General features: G+C 54.4%; 1 protein-coding gene across 1 annotated transcript in view; it reads left to right on the top strand.

Annotated features, from left to right (window-relative positions):
• LOC116946004 (FH1/FH2 domain-containing protein 3-like) overlaps positions 1 to 26,170 on the top strand; it is a 69,919-nt gene extending 43,749 nt beyond the window's left edge. Inside the window, exons 8-24 of the mRNA XM_076069607.1 lie at positions 1,250 to 1,344; positions 2,595 to 2,738; positions 4,004 to 4,281; positions 7,484 to 7,791; positions 9,813 to 9,935; positions 10,853 to 11,445; positions 11,721 to 12,347; positions 13,284 to 13,427; positions 15,352 to 15,510; positions 16,867 to 17,049; positions 18,260 to 18,379; positions 18,820 to 18,981; positions 20,719 to 20,909; positions 22,281 to 22,473; positions 23,358 to 23,526; positions 24,285 to 24,449; positions 25,170 to 26,170. Of these exons, the coding sequence (XP_075925722.1) occupies positions 1,250 to 1,344; positions 2,595 to 2,738; positions 4,004 to 4,281; positions 7,484 to 7,791; positions 9,813 to 9,935; positions 10,853 to 11,445; positions 11,721 to 12,347; positions 13,284 to 13,427; positions 15,352 to 15,510; positions 16,867 to 17,049; positions 18,260 to 18,379; positions 18,820 to 18,981; positions 20,719 to 20,909; positions 22,281 to 22,473; positions 23,358 to 23,526; positions 24,285 to 24,449; positions 25,170 to 25,252 (3,737 nt within the window). The 3' untranslated portion in view covers positions 25,253 to 26,170. The remainder of the gene's footprint in view (positions 1 to 1,249; positions 1,345 to 2,594; positions 2,739 to 4,003; positions 4,282 to 7,483; positions 7,792 to 9,812; positions 9,936 to 10,852; positions 11,446 to 11,720; positions 12,348 to 13,283; positions 13,428 to 15,351; positions 15,511 to 16,866; positions 17,050 to 18,259; positions 18,380 to 18,819; positions 18,982 to 20,718; positions 20,910 to 22,280; positions 22,474 to 23,357; positions 23,527 to 24,284; positions 24,450 to 25,169) is intronic.
• Positions 26,171 to 26,278: the final 108 nt, after the last annotated feature.

Here is a 26,278-nt window from a genome sequence, read left to right on the forward strand (position 1 = left end):
CCTGGGCTCTCGTGCGAGCGAGCCCTTGTGGAGGACACGTCGCTGGGAGGGATGATGGCCGGCGGTTGAGTCTAGCGTTGGAGCGGGAGTTAAAGGAGGGAGCGGGCCAAGAGTTGACTCGCACCGTGGCGATGTGCAGCAACTAGATGGCTTGTTGCGTCACATGACGGCTAGATGGCAACAGCTTGGGGTGGCCTTTATCTAGCAGTGGATAGATCATGCCTCATGAAGATCACCCAAATACTTAATGTAATTTTGTAAAAGATGCTATTATTTTTGCACCGTCTTCTCACAGATGGCTGCACAAATTACTAAGTAATTCACTGCAGCATTCCCCAAAATCTGAACGAATCTCAACTGAACTGTAATGTGCACAACGAGCTTTTGTCGGTAGTAAATGAAAACATTCCAGTACACCCCTCAGTTTTCTTCTGGTTAGTTTATACTTCAGTTTTGCAATAATAATAATAATCACACAACAACAACAACCGCCATTTGCCACTAAGTGGCGGTGACGTCACCACGATGCTTGTGCCAGGCCATCTGCACCTTGAGGCCACTGAAGTGTCGAACGCCCGCTGGCAGGAGGTCACGGGGCAGACCCAGGTGCCACGGGTCGACTGACTGAGATTACTGAGATGACTGGCTGATGCACCACCTGTGCCCCCTATTGTGGCAACCTGCTGTGCTTTAGCCACCTGGCGCCCCGCTCGTTATTGTGAGCGTCGCTCCTCCGCCCTCCGTTGTTGTTGGAGGGCGACTGCCTCCAACTGCCCAGTAGCGCAGAGTTGAGGCTGGATAGCCACTGCAGCGACGGGGATTAATCACGTGTGTGTGTGTGTGGGGAGCGGTAATGTAGCTGATAGTGCACTGCGCTACGAACCTGGCCACCCCAGTTCGATTCCCGCTCACGGCCAACACCAGTGGCGATTATCTGAACCGGTACTGGGCCTCCCCGAGGTCAACTCAGCCTCAAATGAGTACCTGGTGCAGTGTGTAAACATTGCCACTGGGGAGACAAAGGCGGTCGGGCATGGTGCCGGCCGCCCACCCCCTCGTGTACCGTTCCGGACTTCATAGGTGCTCGCTAACAGCACTTGCCCCTACAGTCTGTTAAGGCTCTATGGGGGACCTTTGTCTTTTTGTGTGTACGTGTGTGTGTGTACGTGTGTGTGTGTGTGTGTACGTGTGTGTGTGTGTGTGTACGTGTGTGTGTGTTTCTTCGTCATTGTTTTTTCTCCCCCACCAGGCGCCAAGCCCTGGTGCAACATGATGGCCTTGCTGAGCGAGCGAGACAGCGGCGATCCCGAGCTCCTGGTCATCGCCATGACAGTCATTAACAAGGTATCGGCGCGGTCGGAGTAAACAAACGCACGGAAGCCGCCCTGTGGTTTTCCAAAATCTTCATAATGGACGAGGAGATTATGGATGTCAGGCAATTAGAATTTCCAGCGCTGCCGCTCGTTTACATGGAATATTCATCGTCGGGCACTCGTTGTGCTTGCAACGAACGAGCGGCTGCTGCTTTGTACGTATGTAAACTATGTACGTATGTACGTGCGTATGTTTTTTTTTTATTTCACACCGTACGTAGCCAACCGTGCTAATTGGAAGTGCGGGGAAAGGAAAATCAACAATCTACATACAAAGAGCTATTCGAAAGAAATTAGTTTAAAAAAATGTTCTAAAGTGCATAGTTCCAGTGGCTTCCTAATATCGGAAGGAAAAGCGTTCCAGACGGTGCAGAAGCGCATTTGAAAGTGCGCGATGCAGTGACTTCCTTTGTTCGATGACCAGCCAAAAGCCGCTTCGAGGATGACTGGAGTTTGCGTGATGCTTTACGCTCCTAGTAGAGATCAGAAAGGTATTGTGGTTCATTTGTGTGCAATCACTTTGTGCGTAAAGAGGTCGTGCTTTATGAGTAATTAGTAGAAGAAAAAAAATCGATTGCGAACTGGAAGAACTATAGCAGCGGATGGCGCACCGTGCTACAAACGTGACACCTGAATTCGATTCCCAGCCATGGGAAACTTAAGTGGCAAATGATACCTAAACTGGTCCCGGGCCTATCCTAGGTTAACTCGTGCACCGCGTAAGGCGTAAAGCAAAGGACGAAAGCGACCGGCCGTGGTGCTGCTGGTGACATTACCCCTCGGGCTTTAATAGGTGCTCACTAACGGCCGCAACATCTTCTACGGCTACGTGAGGGATCTTTGCTTATATGCGTGTATCTGTGTCCGTGTTCACCTGTGTGGGGAGCGGTAGTGGAGTAGCGGTGAGCACTACACTGCGCTACGAATCCTGCGAGCCGAGTTTGAGTCCCACTCACGGCCAACACCAGTGACGATTATCTGAACCGGTCCTAGGCCTCCCCTAGGTCGACTCAGCCTCAAATGAGTATCTGGTGCGGTGTGTAAATATCGCCACTGGGGAGAGAAAGGCGGTGGGGCATGGTGCTGGCCATCCACCCCCTCGTGTGCCATGGCGGTTTCATAGGTGCTCGCTAACGGCACTGGCCCCTACAGTCCGTTAAGGTTATACGGGGGATCTTTGTCTTTTGTTTTTGTGCTCACCCGTGTCTCCTTTCCGAACAGACACTGGTGTCCCTGCCCGATCAAGACTCGTTCTACGACATGACCGACTGGCTCGAGGCACAGGGCATGGAGGACATTGTGAAAAATCACTTGAGCACAAAGACGTCCAACCCAGAGTTCGCGGAGCAGCTGCACGCCTACGAGGTTCGGTCGCAAGGGCAGGGCCCTCCGCCGTCGCGACTTGTGCAAAGCGGCGTAATGGGCACAGCGTGCGGGCTCGCATTCAATCTTTCAGGTCGAGGGGGCGGCTGTTGGGGCGCCATGGTAGCGAGATGTTAACCGCCTCGCCTGGTATGCAGGAGGTCGTGAGTCTGATTCTGATGCCTGTTGTATGTTTGGAGTTTGCATGTTCTCTCTGTAGTCGCGTGGATGTTTGTCCGGGTCCTCCTGTTTTCCCCTCCACATTCAGACACATGCCTTTAGATTATTTAGCTGCGATACATTTCCACTTGATAAGCCACTTCGTTGAGCTGTCATTTGTGGCCAGATCGCTTCAGACAAAGAGCTATTTAGCTCTGTGGGCCTTACCTGCGAAAATAAAAAATAGTAACAATAATATATTTTGATTTAAAGCTTTCGTGACTGCAGGGATTCATATTCTTGGTTCTTTCGGTAAAGTCACATAGAAGGGAAACAATAAAATAGTTAAAAAAAATATTAAACAATAAAAAAAAAATTGTATATATATTTGTATTATTTTATTGTTTCCCTTCTACGTGACTTTACCGAAAGAACCAAGAATATAGTAACAATAATAGTTTTAAAAGGTCGCAAGTTCAAATCTGGGTTTGGCGGACTGCTTGGCTGGGTTTACCCCCTTTGTGATTAGTCAACGGTGGCGATTCCACATTCCTGCCTCAGGAATCTCAAATTTCCAGAAGCGGCTCAGCGATCTTGTCACGAGATGAGCTCTTCCCTGTGCTTCTTTGAGTGGAAGACCACTGTACATATTTGAACAAACATCAGGACTAGTGCTTCCCAACTCCTGTCGTTGTGACACGCACAAATCTCTTCTATTCATTGCTAAATTACGCCCCTGCACACTGCACGCGCCTGATGTTCATTGGCAATCATGGAAAGTTGAAATCAGGATATGAATCCAGAATCTCAGCATCGCCGGCTCCGCGCCGTGACCCCCTCGTGCAAAGAACGAGCGACTGGCATTTGGCCTCCATTGCAAAAGCCTCCTCCGACTGCCTCTTGAAAGTGCCACGGTCCCACCGAGAGAGACGGTGGAGAACACGAGCACGAGGATTTGTATCCGTGGTGCCGTGCGGCCACCGGTGTGCCGTCCCGGCTTGCGTGCCGTCGCCCCCGTTGCCGCGGTCCCCGCCGAGTCCCGGCGGCGCTCGCGCTCGCGCTCCGGCCGCCCCCTCGCCGTTGACGGCCGTCGCCCCGCGGCGCGGCAGACGGCGCTCAACCTCGAGGACGGCGAGGAGGAGTCCCGGCGGGAGCGGCGCCGACTCACCCCCGGCGGCGACTCGGTGGACTCGGCGGACCGGGGCGCCCGCGGCAACCGTCGCCGCTCGGGGCAGCCGCCCGCCTCCCCCGCGGCCTCCCTCAAAAGCCTCCCTGCCGGAAGCCACCGCTCAGAGGCCGCCCCGGCGACGGATTCTGCGTACTCGTCACTGCCGGTCCCGATGTCGCCCGCCAAGGACTACATCGGCTCGCGCGTGTCTGCCAACGGGTGCGTTGTGGGGGATGGGGTGGGGGGGAAGGGGCAGCGATCGTGGGGGGGGCTTCCACAAGTTGTGTTAGCGCGTCGGGTGGCATTGAGGCGGTGGCGGCTCGTTGTTCGGGGTCATTGGTGCCCGGGCCCTCACTCGTGGCAAAAGAAAAATGCAAATGAAGAATTCTTTAAGACATGCCGGCTCATGGTATCATGATGACGATCAGAAACTGCATATACCCACCCCCCTCACTGCCGCTCTCTCCCGTGCTGCCTGTCCCACCTTCCGCTTCCCGCTCCCACTCCACCTTTCCCAGCCCCCGTGGCATTCCACGGATGTACACACGGACGTTGAACTTCTGCATCGTACGTAGCCAGTCGTGCTAATCGGAGGTGCTGGGGAAGGACAACAAACTAAACACAAAAAACAGTCCTAGAGAAATGAGTTTTCAATCGAGATGATTTAAAAGTTCCATGCTCCCCAAATATTTCTACCCACTGTCTGACGCTGCGTTTGCCGCAATGAGGTTCGCTGTGGCAGCCAAGACATTTTTCCCCGATTAACAAAAAAAAAACACCGTAGTGGTGCTGGTGGTGCTGCTGCTGCAGCTGCATTGTCAATGGTGTGCAACAAATTCATCAATAACACTGCCTCAAAATAAATCCAAAAATATTAATATAAATAACAAGCGAATTTACGAGCAACGGCTTTTTTTCTATGCACGATCATTCCCTCATTCCTCCTATCTCAGTGTCCAAAAGCGCCTGTATGGAGGCAACCTTAGTTTCTCACCAGTAAGACGGGGGAGTAGACGGCACGAGACAAGGAGCCGCAGCCCAAAGTGAGCGCTATCCAGGATGCTGTGTGGAATGCGACCCGCCGTGGGACGTGCGACAGTTCGCGTGTTCGTCGGCGATTGTTTACGTTGCCATCCTGATGCCAGAGCGAATTTTCCGGAACCCGTAGAGAGGACTTGGTTAATGAGATTTTGTTTTGCTTAGTTTCTTGAGTTTATGACCGCAGTTCACTGCTGCGGTTTCTTTTGCTTTTGCACCTGAAGGTTTTCAAATGAATTCACACCTGCAGATCTTAATTCAATCGGGAAGTACACTTTACCGAAAACTGATTCGGTGGCTCATTTCAGAAAACTGCTTCCCAAATTAGAAAGTTTTACCACATTAATTAGCCGTTCAATTTATCGTTCCATCGAGAATAATTTCCCTTCGTCAACAAGGACATTCCCGAGCACAATTTGAGTTTCCCACAGTCTAATCACTTCGCTGACGGGTCCGCTTTCAAGGCGGCACGGTCGGTACGTGCAAACCCCTGCCGTGCCAGTGACAAGTGCTCTCTAGCGGTCTCGAGTACCTGCGCTGGAAGTGGCGTCCTTGGGATTTCACGCCGATCCGCATCGTGGGGGCCCTGGACGCTGAGCCGCCGCCGCCGCCGCCGTGCGTGAGAACGGACCGCGGAGATCGGCGACGTTCCCTGGCTCCGGCGACATCGCGCGAAACTTATGCGCTTGCGCTCAGGGCCCTTGGAGTCCTCATGGCTTTTGAAACCGAATCCTTCTCCTGAGTCTCCTTCATAACAGGAACGTGCGGGGCGGACCTCGGCGGCAAGCGGGCCCCCCAGGAGTGTAACGATGCGTCGGTTAATCTTCTTCCTTCGTATGGCATGTAAGCAACGGTTTGCGTAGATGATGTCACAGTTGAATGTTGAGGTGCTTCAACCAACTCGAGGCGGTGGTAGACGCTGTGCGGATTGCAGCAATTCCGCCAGGGAGTGCGCCCTGGATGACGGCGCACTCATCGGGGATGCATTTGATGGTTTAGGCATCACCACGGTCGCAGTTTGGCGATTCTTTGACTTTCCATTTATCCTTAGGCTTGTGTTACATGCGTAGATTTGTGCGTACGTATTCATGTTCTTTTGAATCGTGCCGATTCACGCAGAAATGCTTTGCGGGTATCAGAGGGGTAGTGCAGCCACATCCACCGTGCTTTCTTTGCCGTACTTTCGTGGCTCCAACGTCAATGTTCCCACGCCTTCACAACCCCGCGCTGACCAATGTGCTGACGAACTGTCATGGAAGCTTCCCCACGACATTTGATGATGGGGAATCCCGCATCCAGCAGTGCATTGAAGAAAATGTGTACACGTACAAATGCTGATGTTACATTTACGCTCGTAAAATTAGGCAATACTTTACCAAAGAGACGGGAAGAAATAAGAAATTCTACAAACAGTACGGTGAAAGCATGGACGCAACAAATCGGTGTTTAAATTGCATCACGGCCCTGGATCTATGACAGTTCACCGGGGAGATGAGTCCTCACACCTTGAACGCCTTCCTCCTTGGGGTTAAGATCGGCTCGCTAAGATGCTTGTCGCGCGTGCGAGTTATAGATGTTGCCCGCAAGCGAGGAATGTTTGGTTGTGCGTCCAAACAGGCGGCCCCTACATGGATCACGGGTGCCAACAAACGCTTTCGCCTTCAATTTTTCAAATGCTTCTCCTCTACATTTTAAAAATATCCACGGCCACACACACCAGCCAGGCGTGCTCACGGCGAGCATCTGCTCCGTCCCTGCCCCGTGGTATTGCAGGCGTGAAAAGGTATTATTTACCGACCTTTTAAATGCGCTGCATCTCCTACCACCTCGCGGGAGACCTATCGGCAGCATTCCCGGCAAACTAATAACTTCCGCTGGGCTCGCGGCTTGCCGCTGCCGACTTGGCAGAGCGGGTTTCTGCGCTCATAACAGCCGTTGCTTTCGGTGAAAGAGCAGAGTGGCAGGATTTAAAGCCCCTCCGATGACGGAGTTCACGGTTTAATGGCCAGCGTCTTAACGTCTGCCTTGTAGCCCTCCGCAGACCCATTGGCCAGATTTGTTTATTACGAGCCGTGCCCCGGAGCACCGTTTGGATTGAGGGCGCATCCGAACTGCGCGGCGTACGAGGTATGGTTGTGAGGCATTTGCACAGTCGCCGACGGATTTTCATTGGCTTGTTTTAGCTGAATGTGCGCGGTTTATTTTGTTACTTGGCCTGTAGCTCTATCGTTGCCATTGAACGCGGTATTAAGTTTCGTATTGCCGCCGCCGCCGCTAGCAGGCGTGTAAACGGTTGCGTGCGCGGTCGTGCCGCCGCTCCCAAGGCGTGCGTGCCCGTGCCGTGCGGATCCAAACGAGCGGCTACATTTTTCCGTTTGTGCAGGAGGCGGTTTTTTGACAACTCTGGCGGCGTCGAGGCGGACGTGGCGACAGAGAGGAGCAGCCCGATGTCGCGGCGGTCGCGCGAGTCGTGGGCCACCCGGGGGGAGGCCGCCCAGGGGGGGACCGCCCAGGGGGGGGGCAACGGGCGGGCTGCCGTCTCCCCCGGCGTCGCGGAGTCCTTGGTGGACGGTGCCCTCGCTGGCGGGCCGGAGGGCCGGTGGAGGGGGGTGGCCGAGAGGAGGCTGCCTGAGCCGAGGAGCCCTCTGGGAGCAGCGCACTGCCGGAATGACGCACAGCAGCAGGGCTTCAGTAAGACCCCCGTCTCGTCATTGCTCTCGTTTTATTTGTGCGCGTGCATTTTTATTATATACTTTTTATTTTTTTATTCCCATGCCAGAACATTCTCAAAATAAACGTGTACCCGAGTCGACGTGTGTATTTCGTTTTGCGCAACAATTGCTTCCAAAATACATACAAATGTGGTCGTTAATCCTCAAATTGCGTTTAAAAAATCATATTAAATGATCAGCCTGCTTTTGTGCTTAACAGCAATCTTGTAAATGCGTCCTGCTGACGGGCATGAGGTTTGCGGGACTAGTTATTTTCCACACGTGAATGTGAGTTTCTGGCGCTGCCCTCTTATAATATCTCCCAGCCCTGGCACTGGTCAACGCCCGTGCACTCGATCTCGTTGGGCTCAGCCCGAGCCTCGAGGGGCAGAGAGCTTGAGGGGGTTCGTGCTATGGGGCTGTTCAGTTTTTGAGTCAAACATCGCGCAGGAAATCCACTGCCAATTACAGCTGTGCGTGTGTGTGGGCGCGTGTCTGTGTGTGTGTCCGCTTGTGTGTGTTTGTGTGCGTGTGTGTGGGTGCGTGTCTGCGTGTGTGTCTGCGTGTCTGTGTGTGTGTCCGCTTGTGTGTGTTTGTGTGCGTGTGTGTGGGTGCGTGTCTGTGTGTGTGTCCGCTTGTGTGTGTTTGTGTGTGTGGGTGCGTGTCTGTGTGTGTGTCTGCGTGTGTGTGTTTGTGTGCGTGTCTGTGTGTGTGTCTGCGTGTGTGTGTTTGTGTGTGTGGGTGCGTGTCTGTGTGTGTGTCTGCGTGTGTGTGTTTGTGTGTGTGGGTGCGTGTCTGTGTGTGTGTGTCTGCGTGTGTGTGTTTGTGTGTGTGGGTGCGTGTCTGTGTGTGTGTCTGCGTGTGTGTGTTTGTGTGGTGTGTGTCTGCGTGTGTGTGTTTGTGTGTGGGTGCGTGTCTGTGTCTGCGTGTGTGTTTGTGTGTGTCGGTGCGTGTCTGTGTGTGTGTCTGCGTGTGTGTGTTTGTGTGCGTGTCTGTGTGTGTGTCTGCGTGTGTGTGTTTGTGTGTGTGGGTGCGTGTCTGTGTGTGTGTCTGCGTGTGTGTGTTTGTGTGTGTGGGTGCGTGTCTGTGTGTGTGTCTGCGTGTGTGTGTTTGTGTGGTGTGTGTCTGCGTGTGTGTGTTTGTGTGTGTGGGTGCGTGTCTGTGTGTGTGTCTGCGTGTGTGTGTTTGTGTGTGTGGCTGCATGTCTGTGTGTGTGTCTGCGTGTGTGTGTCTGTGTGTGTGTCTGCGTGTGTGTGTTTGTGTGCGTGTCTGCGTGTGTGTCTGCGTGTCTGCGTGTGTGTTTGTGTGCGTGTCTGCGTGTGTGTGTCTGCGTGTGTGTCTGCATGTGTGTTTGTGTGCGTGGCTCCGAGAGGATGAGAGCCCCGTGAGTGCTGGACCGCTGGCGCAAAGTTCCAGTGATTTTTTGTTGTTAGTTTTTTATGATTCAAAACCTTTTTACGAAATTTGTACACAAAGTGCCTTGCTTCAAAACAAAATGAAATGTGGTGCATGCGTATTAATTGGAGCCAGAACGCTTACAGCTTTAAGTTGTTCTAACGTTACCTTGCAAAAAAATATAAACTCCGCGTGCAAAATAATGTCATGCAGCAGAGCTGCCAAGTTTGTTCCCTAAAAGGCCGGGGAGGCGTTGAAGAATAAAGCCATCGTGTGGGTCACCGGCGAGGGATTTCGTGAATGTTAAGTAAGGTGGCTTGTTGGGGATATTTGAATGGGTAAATTATTGACTTTGTGTTTATTATGAAGGGGGAAAAGCCAATATTAGATTAACACTTTAAAATAAGTGGCTTTCTTGTGATACAGCTTAGGCCTGTTACAGAATTGGATCGTTATCTTAAAATGTAAATCAGCAGAATGTCATTTCCTATTTCTTGAAATTGATCCTCCAGCAGTTTTCTCTCTCCTCCTTTGAAGATCATTGTCGCGTTTGACTCTCGAGACGGGAGATCGTCGCCTCACAATCCCCCATCCCTTGCGTCGCAGATTCCATCACGCGAACCCGCGATCTGAACACGGACTCCGGCTGGACGGGGAGACAGGCGGAGGCGGGCGAGGGGACGGGCTCTGTGAGCCGGGGAGACGTGACGATCGCGGGTCGCCGTCCAGGTGACCCGCCGCCTACTTCCCCACGTGGCGCTTCTCCCCAAGCCTCGCGGCAGCCTCTCGCGTACCTCGAGGATGTATCTATTTTTTTTTATCAGAATCGTTATTTAGGCTGCAGGAGGAATCCGATGAGCTGTGAAGCTCTTTTTCGCGGATGTCCAGTATGGCCGCGTCCACTTGCAGGTCCGCTCGTTCGTGGAGGATTGTAGCGGAAGTGTCGTCAATCTTGCCGTGGTGGGGGTTTTGTTTTTCTTCCTCTCCTAATGAGCTCGTTCGTAGCACGCGAGCAGTCGCCGACAAACCTTCTGCCGGATGAATAGGTCAATCGTCAATTGTCGACGCTGCATTGCGAATCCGGAACAAAACAGTGCTGCGGGCCCAGCTATTAAGTGGATGGATGGAACCATGTGGGTGGGTGGGGGGGGGGTCGGTGGGGGCATGTGCCGGAGCGAGCGCTGGCGGGCGTCTTGCGCAACACGTGTGCCGAGTGGGGAGAAGCTGGGCCGCTGTCCCCGCAGAGCGGCGTGCACCAGAACACCGTAAACAAAGATAATCGCCTCTTTCCTCTCGATTGTTTAACAAGTCGTCCGAACACCGATTACATTAAATACTTCTTGCCCTCGCGGTAAACCCTGCCCGGGAGCGCACTCCCCGTTTATAACCGAGGGCGATTGTTCCTGCGACCGCCCGCGGCTCAGCGCTGCACTCCTGTTTAACTTTTCCGCGTCGTGATCTTTGACCTTGGCCGGGCAGCGCTTGCAGCTCGACATCCGAGTCGCCCAGTTGAGCGTGCGCACAAACGACCGTGAAATATTTACGAGATACTTTTAGAAAAAAATTGCATAAACGCATGTTGTTTTAACAAATGATTTTCCAACCGTGCTGACGCGGAGATAATTCTCCCGTTTTGAAATGCCCAGCGGTGCAGAGGGAACGGGAAGATGGGAGCGATCCCCTGAGCCCGATCTCCAGCCAGAAGCGGTTTATGCTCGACATGCTCTACGCCGGCAAGCCGGCGGGGCCGGCGGCCGCCGTCGGCGCGTCACTCGGCGACCGTCGGCGCGGCGAGACGCCGGCGGGCTCGCCGGGCCGGGACTGGGCGCGCGTCTCCCGCCCGTCGTCCCAAACGGACGACGGCGCGGCCTCGAAGGGCGGGCGTGAGCCGCGGGACAGGCCGGCGTCGCAGTGCTCAGACAAGGCGGGGTCGGACGATGCCCGGGGATCGCCCGGAGACGGCGTGCCGCGCAGGAGCTCGTGGAGGTCGGGCGAGGCGAGCCCGGAGCCGCGCCACTCGGCGGCGCGGCTCTCGGTGAGCCGGCCGGAGGAGACCCCCGCCGACGTGCGGCCGCCAGGGACGAGGAGGAACCCGGCGCGGCTCTTCGTCGATGAGGAGGACGCGGAGTTGAGGAAGAGGTACGAGGCGGAGCGGAAGGCGATCCTGGAGCGGACTGGGATCAAGGGAATCAGCAGCCGCATCGCCACGCTGCAGAGCTCCGACAGCGAGACCGCCAGGGTGAGCAAACGCGGCGCGTGAGCAGCACCTTCACGTATTCTCCGGATTATACGCGGCCCGGATGATAAGGTTTATCCCACGTGCACACCTACTCTTTACGGCTGTGACCCAACTTAGTGAGAGACCTGGGGTCAATTACAATTGTAAATGTGCAATTCAAAATGAACGGCAATCGCAATGTAGTTTGGGCTGACGATCCTGCTACAGTATAACTTGACCCCAGGTCGGCTAAGAGGGGAGCTTCAAACCGGCGGTGCCGACTGTTTTCTTTGCAGGCAAAGCCGACGGTGGAGAAACCAGAAATCCTCACCAACGTGCGAACCCAGGTGGGAAAGTTTGGTTTGCCGCCCGCTGAAACTCCGTGCTCGCCCACTTGTGTGATCCGGAAACCCGAACCGGCGCCCATCTTGGAGGCCCTCGATCAGAAGCACGGAGCGCACAAGTCCAGCTCGCTGGCCCGACTCGAGGAGGACCACACCTGGGACCAGCTGGCAGTCCAGCCCAAGGTGCTGCGGATCAAGGACATGGACTTCACGGACCTGCGCGACGAGGACGAAAAGGACGTGCTGCGGCTGGAGCAGCAGGCGGCCCTGTCCGCGGCCCCCGTGCCGATGCCGCCCCTGCACGACGGCGCCGCCCCGCCTCCCCCTCCGCCGTTGCTGCTGGGCTCCTCGCCGCCGCCCGCAATGGGACGGAGCGAATCGTCGTGGCCGAACGCCCCTCAATGTGCGGTGAACAGCTCCGTGAGTTCGGCTCCGCCGCCGCCGCCGCCGCCGCCCTCGTCTCTCGCTCCTCCCCCTCCTCCCCCTCCTCCGCCACCCCCCATGCTTGGAAGAGCGTCGCTGAACGCCCCCATGCAGGACTCGATGAAGAAGGTGAAGACCGTCCGCTTGTTTTGGCAGGTACGTTTGGTCGTCTTTGGTTCTTCGTTGCACGTTTGTTACGGAGCCGTGTTTGTTGCTTTGGAGCGGTCGCCCGTTGATGACATCACCAACCGATTGCGGGTGAATATCGGCGCTCGGTTTGCCTAGTTTGCCGCCTTGAATTTAGTCAACTGTTGTTTAGTCCTAATTGTGGTGTCCATCATATTGTGTGGTGCCTCATCAGCAGTGGTGGAATGATTTTGCTCGCGTCGATTCCATGTCGCGATTCGTGGTCGTGGCTCAATTCAAGAATGTATTTTATTCGTTGTTTTATATTCAGGCGGATGGTAGCTTTGCGGGTTGTACACGAACCCATTACCGTAGCGCATTTTGGAATAAGAGAGAAATCGTCCATCCTAACGCGCAAAATTCCATGGATGCATCGGGAGCATAATAATGGAAGACTCGACGCATCGATTCACCGATGCATCGGAGCATTTCCCATTGGTATGACCTTGAACATTTTGAGATTATCATCCACGATCATCATCTTCCAATCAATCGATTGTCGTCAGATCCCACGGTCCCACAATGCGCGTGGCGCTTCTGAGATCGCCGCTGCGCAAACGAACTCCGGCCGTTGTTCCCGAGCCGTCCGACGTGAGCGCTCGGGGGTCTGCGCTGGTGGCGCCGAGCGTGCGGCCGAGGTGAGGCCGAGCGTGCGGCCGAGGTGAGGCCGAGGTGAGGCCGAGGTGAGGCCGAGGTGAGGCCGAGGTGAGGCCGAGGTGAGGCCGAGGTGAGGCCGAGGTGAGGCCGAGGTGAGGCCGAGCGTGCGGCCGAGGTGAGGCCGAGGTGAGGCCGAGCGTGCGGCCGAGGTGAGGCCGAGCGTGCGGCCGAGGTGAGGCCGAGGTGAGGCCGAGCGTGCGGCCGAGGTGAGGCCGAGCGGCTGACCGACCGTGGTGTGCGCGCCGCCAGGAGCTGCAGTCGACGCGGCTGAACGTGAGCAGCGCCCGCTACGGCCGCGACACGCTGTGGAGCCAGCTGCAGCCCGTGGAGGTGGACGGCTCCCGCCTGGAGCACCTCTTCCAGTCGCGCACCAAGGAGCACCTCTCCAGCAAGGTGCTCAAACACTCACGCGGGCTCACCAGGGCTCACGAGGGCTCGTCACTGCGGTGTGTTTCACGTTGCTGATCGTGTGAGTGCCAACAACGATGATTCTACCCCCCCCCCCCCGCATGCCTTTAACCTTTGACAGGCTGTCGAGGCAGTGACGTTAGCGAGCAGTGACTAAGCCCAGCTTGATGCACGAGGGGCGAGTGTGGTCGCGTCACGCCGGGCTGCCTCATGTCTGCCCCATACTCACATTTACTTAACACCTCAGGGTCTCCTATAAGGGAGGAGTTGACCTAAATGGGGAGTCCCCGGACTGGTTTAGATATTTGCTGGTGATGTAAATTGAACTCGGGTTCATAAGGCAGTGCGCGAAACGCGACGCGACCAACCCCCTAGGACACAAAGACAAAGTTCCCCGGTATAGCCTTAACAGACTGTTGAGGCGAGTGCTGTTAGCCCCGGTATAGCCTTAACAGACTGTTGAGGCGAGTGCTGTTAGCCCCGGTATAACCTTAACAGACTGTTGAGATGAGTGCTGTTAGCCCCGGTATAACCTTAACAGACTGTTGAGGCGAGTGCTGTTAGCCCCGGTATAGCCTTAACAGACTGTTGAGGTGAGTGCTGTTAGCCCCGGTATAGCCTTAACAGACTGTTGAGGCGAGTGCTGTTAGCCCCGGTATAGCGTTAACAGACTGTTGAGGCGAGTGCTGTTAGCGAGCACCCATGCAGGTCGGCACGGCACACGAGACGGTGGGTGGCCAACGCCACGCCTGGCCGCCTTTGTCTCCCCAGTGCTGATGTTTACACGCTGGACCAGGTACTCATTTAAGGCTGCGTAGGCCCAGGACAGGTCCAAATATTAGTCGCTGTTATTGGTCGCGGGCAGGAATCAATCTGATCACCGAGTTTGTAACTCGGTGCGCTAACTACGACATAACAACCGCTCCCCACCCACCCACCCACACACACAACCGCTCCCCACCCACCCACACACACAACCGCTCCCCACCCACCCACCCACACACACAACCGCTCCCCACCCACCCACCCACACACAACCACTCCCCACGCACACACGCACACAACCGCTCCCCACCCACCCACACACACAACCACTCTCCACCCACACACGCACACAACCGCTCCCCACCCACCCACACACACAACCACTCCCCACGCACACACGCACACAACCGCTCCCCACCCACCCACACACGTACACAACCGCTCCCCACGCACACCGCACGCACACAACCGCTCCCCACCCACCCACCCACACACAACCGCTCCCCACACACCCACCCACACACAATCGTTCCCCACCCACCCACCCACACACACAACTGCTCCCCACCCACCCACCCACCCACCCACACACAACCGCTCCCCACCCACCCACACACACAACCGCTCTCCACCCACCCACCCACGCACACAACCGCTCCCCACCCACACACACAACCGCTCTCCACCCACCCACCCACACACACAACTGCTCCCCACCCACCCACCCACACACAACCGCTCCCCACCCACCCACACACACAACCGCTCCCCACACACCCACCCACGCACACAACCGCTCCCCACCCACCCACACACACAACCGCTCTCCACCCACCCACCCACGCACACAACCGCTCCCCACCCACCCACACACACAACCGCTCCCCACACACCCACCCACACACACCACCGCTCCCCACCCACCCACCCACCCACACAACCGCTCCCCACCCACCCACCCACACACAACCGCTCCCCACCCACCCACACACACAACCGCTCCCCACCCACCCACCCACACACAACCGCTCCCCACCCACACCGCACGCGCTCGGGGCTGCCCGCAATCCGCCTCGCGTTCTCCCCCCCTGCCCCCTACCCAGCGCCTGATGAAACGTCTCCACCACCCGTTGTACGCTCGCAGATAACCACGATCGACGTGAAGAAGCAGGAGCTCATGCTGCTGGACCACAAGAGAAGCAACGCAATTAACATCGGGCTCACCACACTGCCTGCGCCCGGCGTCATCAAGAACGCCATCATCACCTTCGACGAGTTCGCCCTCAACCGGGAGAGCGTGGAGGTGAAGACGGGCGGTGCTCTCGCCTGAATTACGATTCTGTTGTTGTTGACGTCGCCGTGGCGGGGTGTTAATTTCTCGCCTGGTATGCGGGAGGTGCTCGGTTCGATCCAGAACCTGACGCCTGTGTGTTTGGCGTTTGCGTGTCTCTCTCCCCGTGCTCGCGTGGATTTTTCTCCGGGTTCTCTGGTTTTTCCCTCCACATTTAGAATCAACGTCACGCGTTCAGAGTATTTGGCTGCTATAAATGTCCACGTGATGATAAGCCGCTTCGTTGAGCTATCATTTGTGGCCAGGTCGCTTCTGAAAAAGAGCTACGTAACTCATTGGGCCTTACCTGGTAAAAAATACAGTAGCAGTATTGGTGTGTAATTGTCATTGTTAATTGTTATTATTATAATCACTGTTGTCATTGTTGCCACATAAATGTGATCCTTGTTCCGTGTGTTGCTCGATGCAGCTGTGAGGTCTCTCCGCTATCCTTGGCTCTGCTTCCTCTCAGGTGATGCTCACCTCTCTCAGATCGTGTTCACTGCTCTCACCGGCTTCTTGCGACCTCTCTAAATCCACGTCTCATGCCATCGCGGCTTCGCGGGTGCCATTCTCACTGCACCGCCAGAGGAGTTCTTCTGTCTTTAATGGCCGACGAGATTTTTCTGACCTCTGTCGCCCACGAAAATGTGGAAGACTAGGCCAAATCACCTCGAGAGGGCCTCACTCATGGCTCCCCGTAGTGGACGCCCGCCCTCCGGCAGTGATGCGAGCAAGCGGCCACACGGTCTGTCTCTTCACCTCTCCGCCCAGGTGGTTGAGCGAGCGACCCACAACCAGACGTTTGCAAATCCTGATTGGGGATTGACTCGGCCAATCATCCTACCGCGGTTGATAAGTTCCATTACATTTGTAAATCAAGAGTGGTTGCCTTATTAAGAGACTTGTACCCGCTATAAAAATGTTGAATTTCTACCACTGGCTCAGGGCTATAAACTGGAGATGTTGACCATCTCGCTGCTCATCTGAGCAGGAAATCAACTTGGTGTTGCCGATCGACCGTGATGCGCGGTGTCCTCACTCGCTATTGTGTATGCGTGATGCTCGCGCTATTCCTCCACCACGCAGTCCATGAGCGCAAGAGCTCATCGACTGTCGGTACCAGTCGACGAGCTCACGTTTTTTTGTACCTCAGCTGCTACCATGGCTCATGGACGAGCCCTGCCATTCTCAGCTCTGTCCGTCTACCACGCTGCGCTGTGACGTCATCAACCATCGCGCACGCCAGCCACTGGTAGTTTTTGCACACGAGAAAATATAGCGATGCCTTAGCGGCCCACGTCAATCGCGTTCCACCCTGTGCGCCAGAAACTTCTCACGATGATGCCCACGGACGAGGAGAAGCGGAGGATCACGGAGGCACAGATGGCGAACCCCGACATGCACCTCGGCTCCGCCGAGAGCTTCCTCTTCATGCTCTCCTCCATCAGCGAGTTGTCGGCCCGCCTGCAGCTCTGGGCCTTCAAGCTCGACTACGAGACGATGGAGAAGGTGAGGCCTCGCTCGGATTTCCCAAAGTTCGTCACCGGATGAAGGTCAACGCAGCAGTTTTGAGCTAAACGTCATCGCGCGTTGACGTCGAATTTGGTCGCGAGAAGTTTCCGGCCTACCGGTGAGGTTACGAATCTGATCGACACATTGGTTACCTTGTAAGTAAAATCTCTGTCAACGTGACAATCTACAACCTTGTCGGGTGTTGGAGGGTTGACAACACGAATTGTGGCATAAAACGAACACAAAGGTGGATGATGGTGAAGGCACAGGGTGAGTTCTGCGGTTCCATGGTGTTCATCGTCTGCACGAGATAACACCAGACGGCAGATCGAGCTGCATCTCAATTGAGGTTAGACCTAGCAGCAGTCATGGTCCCTGCAGGCAGAATAATGCCGCAGGTCACTCTTGCCAATGAGACTATCCTGGTCTGATGAGTTATCTTACCTGGTTAAAGAAAATTAACTTGAAACGCTATCCTACTCCGATGGGACAATTAATACTAGCCCACAGTGTGACTGTGCTCACCGATTTCAAACCATGAATCGCAAGTACAGCACTGCCCGCTTCAAGCCTTCAATGGTAGTATTTAATAAATGCGTCACGCCTGCGTGCGAGAGTTCATAGGTGACTTTGTGAGTCTGTGTGTCTGGACGTAAGTCTAGGAATCTCCATGGGAGTCTATATATCGAACCATGGGCCACATAAGGAATGTCACTGCCCACTTAAATACTTCGCGAGCAGCATTCCAGATATTCACCATGCGGCCTCTCCCAAGGCCCGCACGCTGGCTCACTCTCACCAATCTTGGCCATCTCCCCCACCATGCGATAGAAGCAAACGGAGTGCGGAAGGACGTATAAAGTGGCGTCCGTTGAGACTCATTTTGGCCATTGTCTCAGGTTTAATAATGTGTGCTTTAGATAAGGGAAAACAAATGATTGTGTATATTGGAAAAATATATATATAATTCTTTCCTCAGATTGTCTCTTATTAAGCAGCATTATGGAATTGAACACAAAACTTTGGTGAACATTTTCAATTCGGGCAAAGCGGGGTCCGGTTTTTATGAACGTTCCCAACTTAAGCTGCCGTTGGGAAAACTGGCTGGACTCTGGAGCAACACAAATATCGCTGCAGAGGAGCGTGGCTTGAAAACTCCAGGACGTGCGTCGTTGATGCCGCATGTCCACCCTTGCACGCGCTGCAGGAGGTGGCCGATCCGCTGATGGACCTCAAGGACGGGATGGAGCAGTTGCGCAAGAACTACACGCTGAAATGCATCCTGTCCACACTGCTCGCCATCGGCAATTTCCTCAACGGAAGCAGTGTAAGCGGTTGGGAAGCTAGCGTCTGTTGCGGACATTTAACTCGCGGGCTCAGAAATGGACAACAAGCTCGTGGGCTAGCGTTGTGAGTGACAGAGTATGGCGGCGTTGTGCTTCTTGTTGCGTGCGTGCTAGCGCGGGGAGCGCGAGTGCAACGGTAAGCGCGCTGCGCTATGTACCCGGTGACTCGTGTTCGATTCCTGCTCATGAACAATAAGGGTATCGAATTTCTAAACCGATCCTGGGCCTCCCTTAGGTCGACTCAGCCTTCAATGAGTACCTGATGCAATGTGTAAACATCAGCACCGAGGAGACAAAGGCGGCCGGGCATGGTGCATGCCGCTCACCCCCCTCGTGTGCTGTGCCGGCCTTCATCGCTTGCGCCAACAGTCTGTTAACGGCCATACGGGGGGGGTCTTTGTCTTTGTGGTGGGCCGTGCAGGCGAAGGGCTTTGAGCTCTCCTACCTGCAGAAGGTACCCGAGGTGAAGGATACGGTGCACAAGCGCTCGCTGATCTACCACATCTGCAACGTCGTGGTGGAGAAGTTTCCCGAGGCTTCCGACCTCTACTCTGAAATCGGAGCCATCACGAGAATAGCAAAGGTCAGAGGGAAGTGCCGGTGGGTTTTTTTGACCTGCTGGGTTTTTTGTTTGCTACCGCGCTCACGAAGGACGTGAGTTTGTTCGAGATTATCATCTCTGACTCGGTGAAGCGGCGGGAATTAAATGATGAAGTGGTTTTCCGTGGAATGGAAATGCGTGGCATTGAATTTGCATTAAAAGTGTCTGGTCAGAGTTTCCGCGAGAGTCTCGGACGGTGCGTGGGGGTTTTTCAGACTCGGGCAATACGAGGGATCACCCGTTATTGAACCGGGCTCTCGAGTGTAGCAAGTTGCTGTCTCAGACCGCTCAGCGACGACTGCACACGCGCAATAACAGTATAATCCATTCGATTTCACTTAATTTGGATTATCCCCGCTCTGAATTTTTTTTAATGTTGGTTTTATTGATGCGTGACAAAGTCTTCGCTGAACACTCTTTGCAGGGCAGTGTCAGGTGTTCTCGTGTGGGTAGAGCGGTCCACAGAAGTAGTTCTGTTATGTCATCTTCTGGGGTCGTCTTACAGTTCAGCGATATACTACAGAGCTCGAAATGGATATTTTGGATGATCATGACATTAGATAAATGGGGGTACATTTTAAATTATTTTAGTGAGATGCTGCCAACAATGTTGAGTTCTTTGCCACTTCCACATGTTACCTGCCACCTGGCACCACCAGCACGTGGCTGTTTGGCAACATCCCAAACAGCCACGTGATCACTCGCTGATCCCACTCAGACGTAACTCATGGATTTAATTCCTCTGAATCATTTGGTCCACGTGAAATTACATCCGCGCGTCTCATGGCAGATCCACGCACCATGGCCTTCGCGTGTGGAAATTCATAGAAATTCCATGGTGCAGTTGCAGAAACATCGACCAGACCCTTGACCACATGGCAGTGAACTCCTGAACTCTATGCGAGACCATGAGCCTCTCTATGAGTCTATATGTGATTCCATGAGTCACTACTATCAGTTGACAATAGTTAGCCACTGAACGCTACGCGAGTCTTTGTGTCGAATTGTTAGTCAACGTGAATCTGCGAGACCGCAGCAGTGAACCATCGTGAACTCTGAAAGTTCATCTGAGGCACTGGAGGACTCCACCACACACCAACTGTTGTGGCAGTTTTCTGACTCGGTAGCAATCCAGACAGGCAGACTTCCGCGTTGATATTTATCTAGCTGTGCGCGATAGAGACCAACGCTGCGTGCGTGTGTGTGTGTGCGCGTGTGTGTGTGTGCGCGCGTGTGTGTGCGCGCGTGTGTGCGTGCGCGCGTGTGTGTGCGTGTGTGTGTGTGCGTGTGTGTGTGCGCGTGTGTGTGTGTGCGCGTGTGTGTGTGTGCGCGTGTGTGTGTGCGCGTGTGTGTGGGCGTGTGCGCGTGTGTGTGTGCGCGTGTGTGTGTGCGCGTGTGTGTGTGCGCGCGTGTGTGTGCGCGTGTGTGTGCGTGCGCGCGTGTGTGTGTGTGTGCGCGTGTGTGTGTGCGCGCGCGCGTGTGTGCGCGTGTGCGTGCGCGCGCGCGTGTGTGTGCGCGCGTGTGTGTGTGTGCGTGTGTGTGTGGGCGTGTGTGTGTGTGTGTGCGCGCGCGTGTGCGCGCGCGTGTGTGTGTGCGCGTGTGTGTGGGCGTGTGCGCGTGTGTGTGTGCGCGTGTGTGTGGGCGTGTGCGCGTGTGTGTGTGCGCGTGTGTGTGGGCGTGTGCGCGTGTGTGTGTGCGTGCGCGCGCGTGTTGTTTCAGGTCGACTTTAACCAACTGGCGGAGAATCTGGCGCAGCTGGAGCGACGCTGCAAGGCTTCGTGGGACCACCTGAAGGCCGTGGCCAAGCACGAGGCGCGGGCCCAGCTCAAGACGCGGCTGTGTGACTTCCTGTGCGACTGCGCCGAGCGAGTCGCCGTCCTCAAGGCCGTGCACCGCCGGCTCGACAACCGGTAGCCAACCGCGCGGCGCCCGTCTCGCGCAAGCTGCGCGTCCGTCGGTGCTTCACGACCGAGGTCGCGACGTCTTAATGCGCCGGCTCCGTTGTCCGTCCGCCTGCCAATAAGCGTGTAATGGGAGGGAGCGGTAACGCCCGCAAAGACGGTGAGGCTGTGTCGCTATTGGGGATCGGCGGGGTAGACAACTGGCTACGTTGCAGGGAGCAGTGATGGGATAGCAGCCCAAGAAAGGAGCGCGCTGATGAGATGAGCTCGCGTGGGGCGGCACGATTGCTGCATCACGTGACTGTGAGCGATGGCGACGACTTGGGGACGCCTTCATCCAACGGTGGATAGATCATGGCTGATTGTAATGATGAGCGATGTTTGTGGTGTCCGGGGATTATCGGTCTTGTGTTCAAAACAATGTTGTTGCGTAAGTAGCAAAACATTTTGGTAAACTTGCTTGCCAAAAGATCTCTATCATTTTTTATTTTAGCCAAATTAGTTTTTGGAACATGGCATTGCTGTAATGAGTTTATGAAGGAAAGAGAAAAAAGGATGCTTTTGAATGTTCAAGATGTTTATAAATCAACTGAATATAAATGAAAATGCTGTAAATGTTTTTTTTTTAAACATTCCTTTGTATAGGTTAATTGCATCCTATCACAACAGTACATTTGTGCCATGAGCTATCGCACTCTTGCAGGTCCCCTGTGTTCAGAGTTGTTTTGTCACACCCCATCATTTTTATTGCAGGGAAGCTGCCATGCCCACAGCAGTTTGCACGCTGAACATGCAGCAGTTTGAAACGATGGTGCAAGTGTTGTTGTTGTTGTTGTTGTTGCCAATCCCACTCACTGCCTCGTTCCACCCACAGCAGTAATAGATGGGGGTGCACCACAGTGAGGCGATCGGCAGGTCCCACCTCTTCCACGAGGTCTGGCTATCTTGGAAGAGTAGGCCAAAACATCCTCTAGACCGGTGGTGGGACACCTAGACGAGTTGGTGGGCCACATTCGCGGTGCTCGCTCACCTCGAGTGGGCCGCGAGCTTGAAACCGTCCCCGTGCACTCATCGCGACCCCCGCGCCTGATGCCCGGCACGCTGAGGCCAGGCCACCACGAGGGGCTCCGCGCGACGCAGGTCGCCCGCCGCTGCTCCCGAGGAGTTCTCTCCCGAGGAGTTCTCTCCCGAGGAGTTCTCTCCCGAGGAGTTCTCTCCCGAGGAGTTCTCTCCCGAGGAGTTCTCTCCCGAGGAGTTCTCTCCCGATGCACCCCCTCGCTCCCGCCGGCGGTTACGCGACGAAGCAATTCGCACTTTCGGCCTCGTTAAACAAATGTCCTGACGACCGCAATGGTCGCGCGGCTGTTCGTCGCTCGGCAGGTTCCGCGCGTTCCTGCTCTACTTGGGCTACTCGGCGGCGGCGGCGCGACACGAGACGGCGACACGCTTCTGCGGCGTGCTCAGCGAGTTCGCGCTCGAGTACCGCACGGTGCGCGAGCAGGTCCTGGCCCAGCGCCTCAAGCGCGAGAACGTGCGCCAGCGTATCAAGACGCGCGGCAAGATGATCACCGAGGTGATGCCGCACCCCCGCGCTTCTCCCCCGGGGCCACTTTGTGCTTCGTTCCCGCCGTGGCAGCGAGCCGGCCCTCGACGTGGCCCGGGAGGGGCGTCCCGGTTGTTTCTCCCACCGAAGATGCCGCGCCGAGCCACCGCGCGTGGATTACGCAGCGACGCGTTGTCCTCGCGGCGGATCGAACGAAGTTGCCGGCAATGAATGCGTCGTTTTGTATTGCAGGCTTGTATTTAAATTACTCGGTGTTTTGTAAACCAGCGATATCACGTGAAAACACGATTGCACTTGATGTGGTTTTACCCTTTGTGATAATGGTTTTATATTGAATGCAATTGATAGCTTGTGCACCCGTCTTGTTTAGGACACTTACACTAATTACTTTTCAGTGTCTACAGAGAAAAATGCTTTGGCAACGAGTCTCTGATAATGACTGCATGAAATAAAATTAAAAATACGCGCTTTTATGGGTTGGTATTTTTTATTAAACGTACGAGTCTGGTGGCTCAGGGATCAAAGCACCAAATCAACGGCGTTGAGAAACGTGAGTTGAAATTCAGATTTCAACCGCTTGCGGTTAAACCAGGTTTTTCTGAAGTGTCGCGAGTTTGTCTCGGTCCAGTCACCCCGTTACGTTGAGAGGCCACTTGAAGGACTCTCAAAGCCGTTCTCTGAAATCTGTACCCACTGTCCGCTTTATAGCACAACGCTATGCACCGCTCTACGGGGGTTCCAAATGAACATGTATTCACCTCGTGCACCCTGATGTGAACGTCACAATCTTTTTATACATTTTGGACAAGAATCAATACGTCTCCCCCGATCGCCAACCCCTAACCCCCGACCCCTGACCCCCGTGACCCACGGCCTGTGACCCCCTCACTCAGATGGGCACCTTCTCCTTCGACATGGAGACGGATGCGACCGCCTCCGTGGAGAGCGGCTCCCCCTCCGCGGCCGAGCACTGCAAGGCCCACAACGACATGACCTCCCTGCTCATGGTGGACGACGGCACGCCCTCTTCGCTGATGCGGCGATCCCGGACGCGCGGCATGGGTACACATCTCCTTCGTCCGTTCCCGTGGCCGCATCGCCCACCCCCCCCCCCCCTCCCCAAGTGCAGCCAACGATCGAGAATGGTGACGGGATTTATTTTTGAAGCCTCGGAATCGGGTGGAACCCGGCCCTCTGATGCGTCACTTTGGAGTGTAGGGTTGCCGTGTCCGAGGTACAGAGAAACCCGGGTGCGTCGTGGGAAGAATACGTCTCAGTCTGAGAAGCACACGTACAGGCATTGCCTCGGGTTGGTGTATTGACGACAAAAAATGGGACTTACCATGTCCCGGGAAGACTGACAAATGTTTTTTTATGGAAAGCAGGTACCTCAAAAAAGATGGGATCCTAGGAAAACCAGGACGGGTGGCAAAAAAACTATTCTGGAGGCATTGCCTTGAGGTGTTTGGGTATTAAGATGTCAAATAGATCGGCGTGAACTATTATTTCTCCACGATTGTTATGGTAAAGCGGTGGTACGGTGACTTGCACACTGCACAGTGAAGCCCACAGCAGATGCTCCATCTCTGCCCTCATGTGCCTCTTCCAAAAACATCGTTGAGCATTTCTCCACAACTGATTTAGGGCCCACGGTCAGTGGTACGCGTACACGTCATGTACACGTCATGTACACGTCATGTACACGTGCCCGACAGAAGTGCCCCTCCTGTCCGTTTCCCTTTGACTTTTGGAACGCCTTAAAACGCTTCATCCCGAGGTTATCTCGTCGGCATGCCGAGCCCTGTGCCATTTCCTTTCAGCACGGACGAGCAAAATGAGCCCGGCTCCATCGCAAGAGGACCTGCTGGCCACGGAGGACGACACGACCGAAATGTTGGACTGCATCGTGCGCTCGTCCATGCAAGCACCCGTGCAGCGTGCCACGCCCAAGGAGCGCAAGCGCTCGCGCGCCAACCGCAAGTCCAGTGAGTTTCACCCCCCCCCCCCCAAGGCCGGTGCTGCTCTCTCCGTGTTTGTCACTGTCGTTTTCAACGTCCCTCGTATTTTATTCGGGGTTTTTAAAGAAGCTTCCGGGATGGGGAGCGAAACGTCGGACTTTGCGGTAAAACCCGAAATCGCAGGAGAAGCTCGCCCACTAAGGTTCAAAGTATTTTACCTGTGTCCGTCCCATCTCTGTAGTGGGGCATAAATCTCGTAAAGACTTCTCAAAATCAACAAAACATGACGATAAAGTTGTGTAGCCATCGGGGACTCGGCCTATTTAAACTGGCCAAATAGATCTCGGGTTTGCCCAGAAAAACTTGGAGAAACAAACCCGGGCAAAAACATTTTTCCTGCCAGACACCCATCGGCTTCCACGCTGCTCATGGAATATTTTGAAAAGACAAGCGCACGTTGGAAAGTTTTACACAAACAAATGCTGCATATGTATTTTCCCCAAATGTCTTTATCTGCAGTTGGCATATATAATTAATTGCATGAGAACCGATGCCCGGGGAGAGGTGGCTGGGTGGCTAAGGGCTCCGGAGACGCTATGATTCACCAACGTTCAAAATCATCAATCCGTGGTTTAACCACCTGACTGAATTGCAACGATGCATTTAATTTCCGGGGTGGATGGGGCGAAGCGGTGAATTGTTCCACCTTGGCTAATGACCGCTTCCCGTGATGCTTTCGCGTTACAGTTCGGCGAACGCTGAAATCGGGACTTTCGTCAGAAGAAACCAGAGCATTGGGCATGCAAGAGGCGCAAGCAGTGAAGGTTTGAGAGATTCGCACATTCGGACTCGCTGAGCAACCGTGAGTGCACGGTGCCCGAGGAGACCGCTGGCAGTCGTTGGGCGCACGAGAGAGGTGCGTGCCAGCGTTCCAGCGCCGTGCCACCAGGACAACGCCGTCGCAGCACCCGATGGAAACGGCGTCCGCATCGACCCTCTTAAATGTAGCGCAGCCATCGTGCGAGCCATTGAAACCAGCGTTTGAATATTTGGTATTAAAAACAAACACCCCAGATGTTTTGGTGTCCTACATCAGAGCGGCATAATTAAAAACGAACCGGAGAATTGCACTCTTGAATTACCGGCAATATAACTCGTGTGCATACACACGTACAAGCACAAAGGAGCCTGACTAAACAGATGGAAGTATTTAAACGTTGCCTCTCTTACTGTTCAATGCGTGGCGCTTTGCTGTGGCCCATTCAAAATGATTGTGGAAACTCTTACTTGTTTAAGTTACAAATGCGAAGAGATTATAAGCTACTTTATGAGCGTAATAAAGATGTAAGGTGAAAAGGCATTGTGGGAAATTTAGTTATACACTGTGCAATTAGCATTGTTTCCTGTGATTGAATGGCAATAAGCTAAATAGCGTTTATATGCCAATACTTTAGCGCAGCACAAATGCAGCAATTTATAAAGACACAAAAGAAAGGTCAAGCGCTATTTATGTTGTCCGTTCCAGAGAGAACACTTTTTTTTATTTTCTATTAAATTCATACATTGCGGTTAACCCAGAGATGGGTGTTCATTTTTAAATGCTGATTTTATAGTGGTGGTTACATAGTTTAAAGAATATCAGTTGCTTTTGTGATACCAGTGCATGTAATACTATCGTACTATTAATGCTTGGGGTTTTTTTTTCAGTACTGTGATTGGGAAGTAAATAAATTAACATTCTGGATAGAGGTGTGTGTCCGAGTACTTGAGTTAGTGCGCACGGAAAACTCAAGGGCGCTTGGCAAAGGTGAAGCTCTCTTGTAGTGTTTGTAAACTGCAGAGCCTTGTCAAAGGCA

Source organism: Petromyzon marinus, chromosome 25 (assembly GCF_048934315.1).
Source record: "Petromyzon marinus isolate PM22_M1 ecotype Great Lakes invasive population chromosome 25, UKy_Petmar_22M1.pri1.0, whole genome shotgun sequence".
Lineage (NCBI taxonomy): Eukaryota > Metazoa > Chordata > Hyperoartia > Petromyzontiformes > Petromyzontidae > Petromyzon > Petromyzon marinus.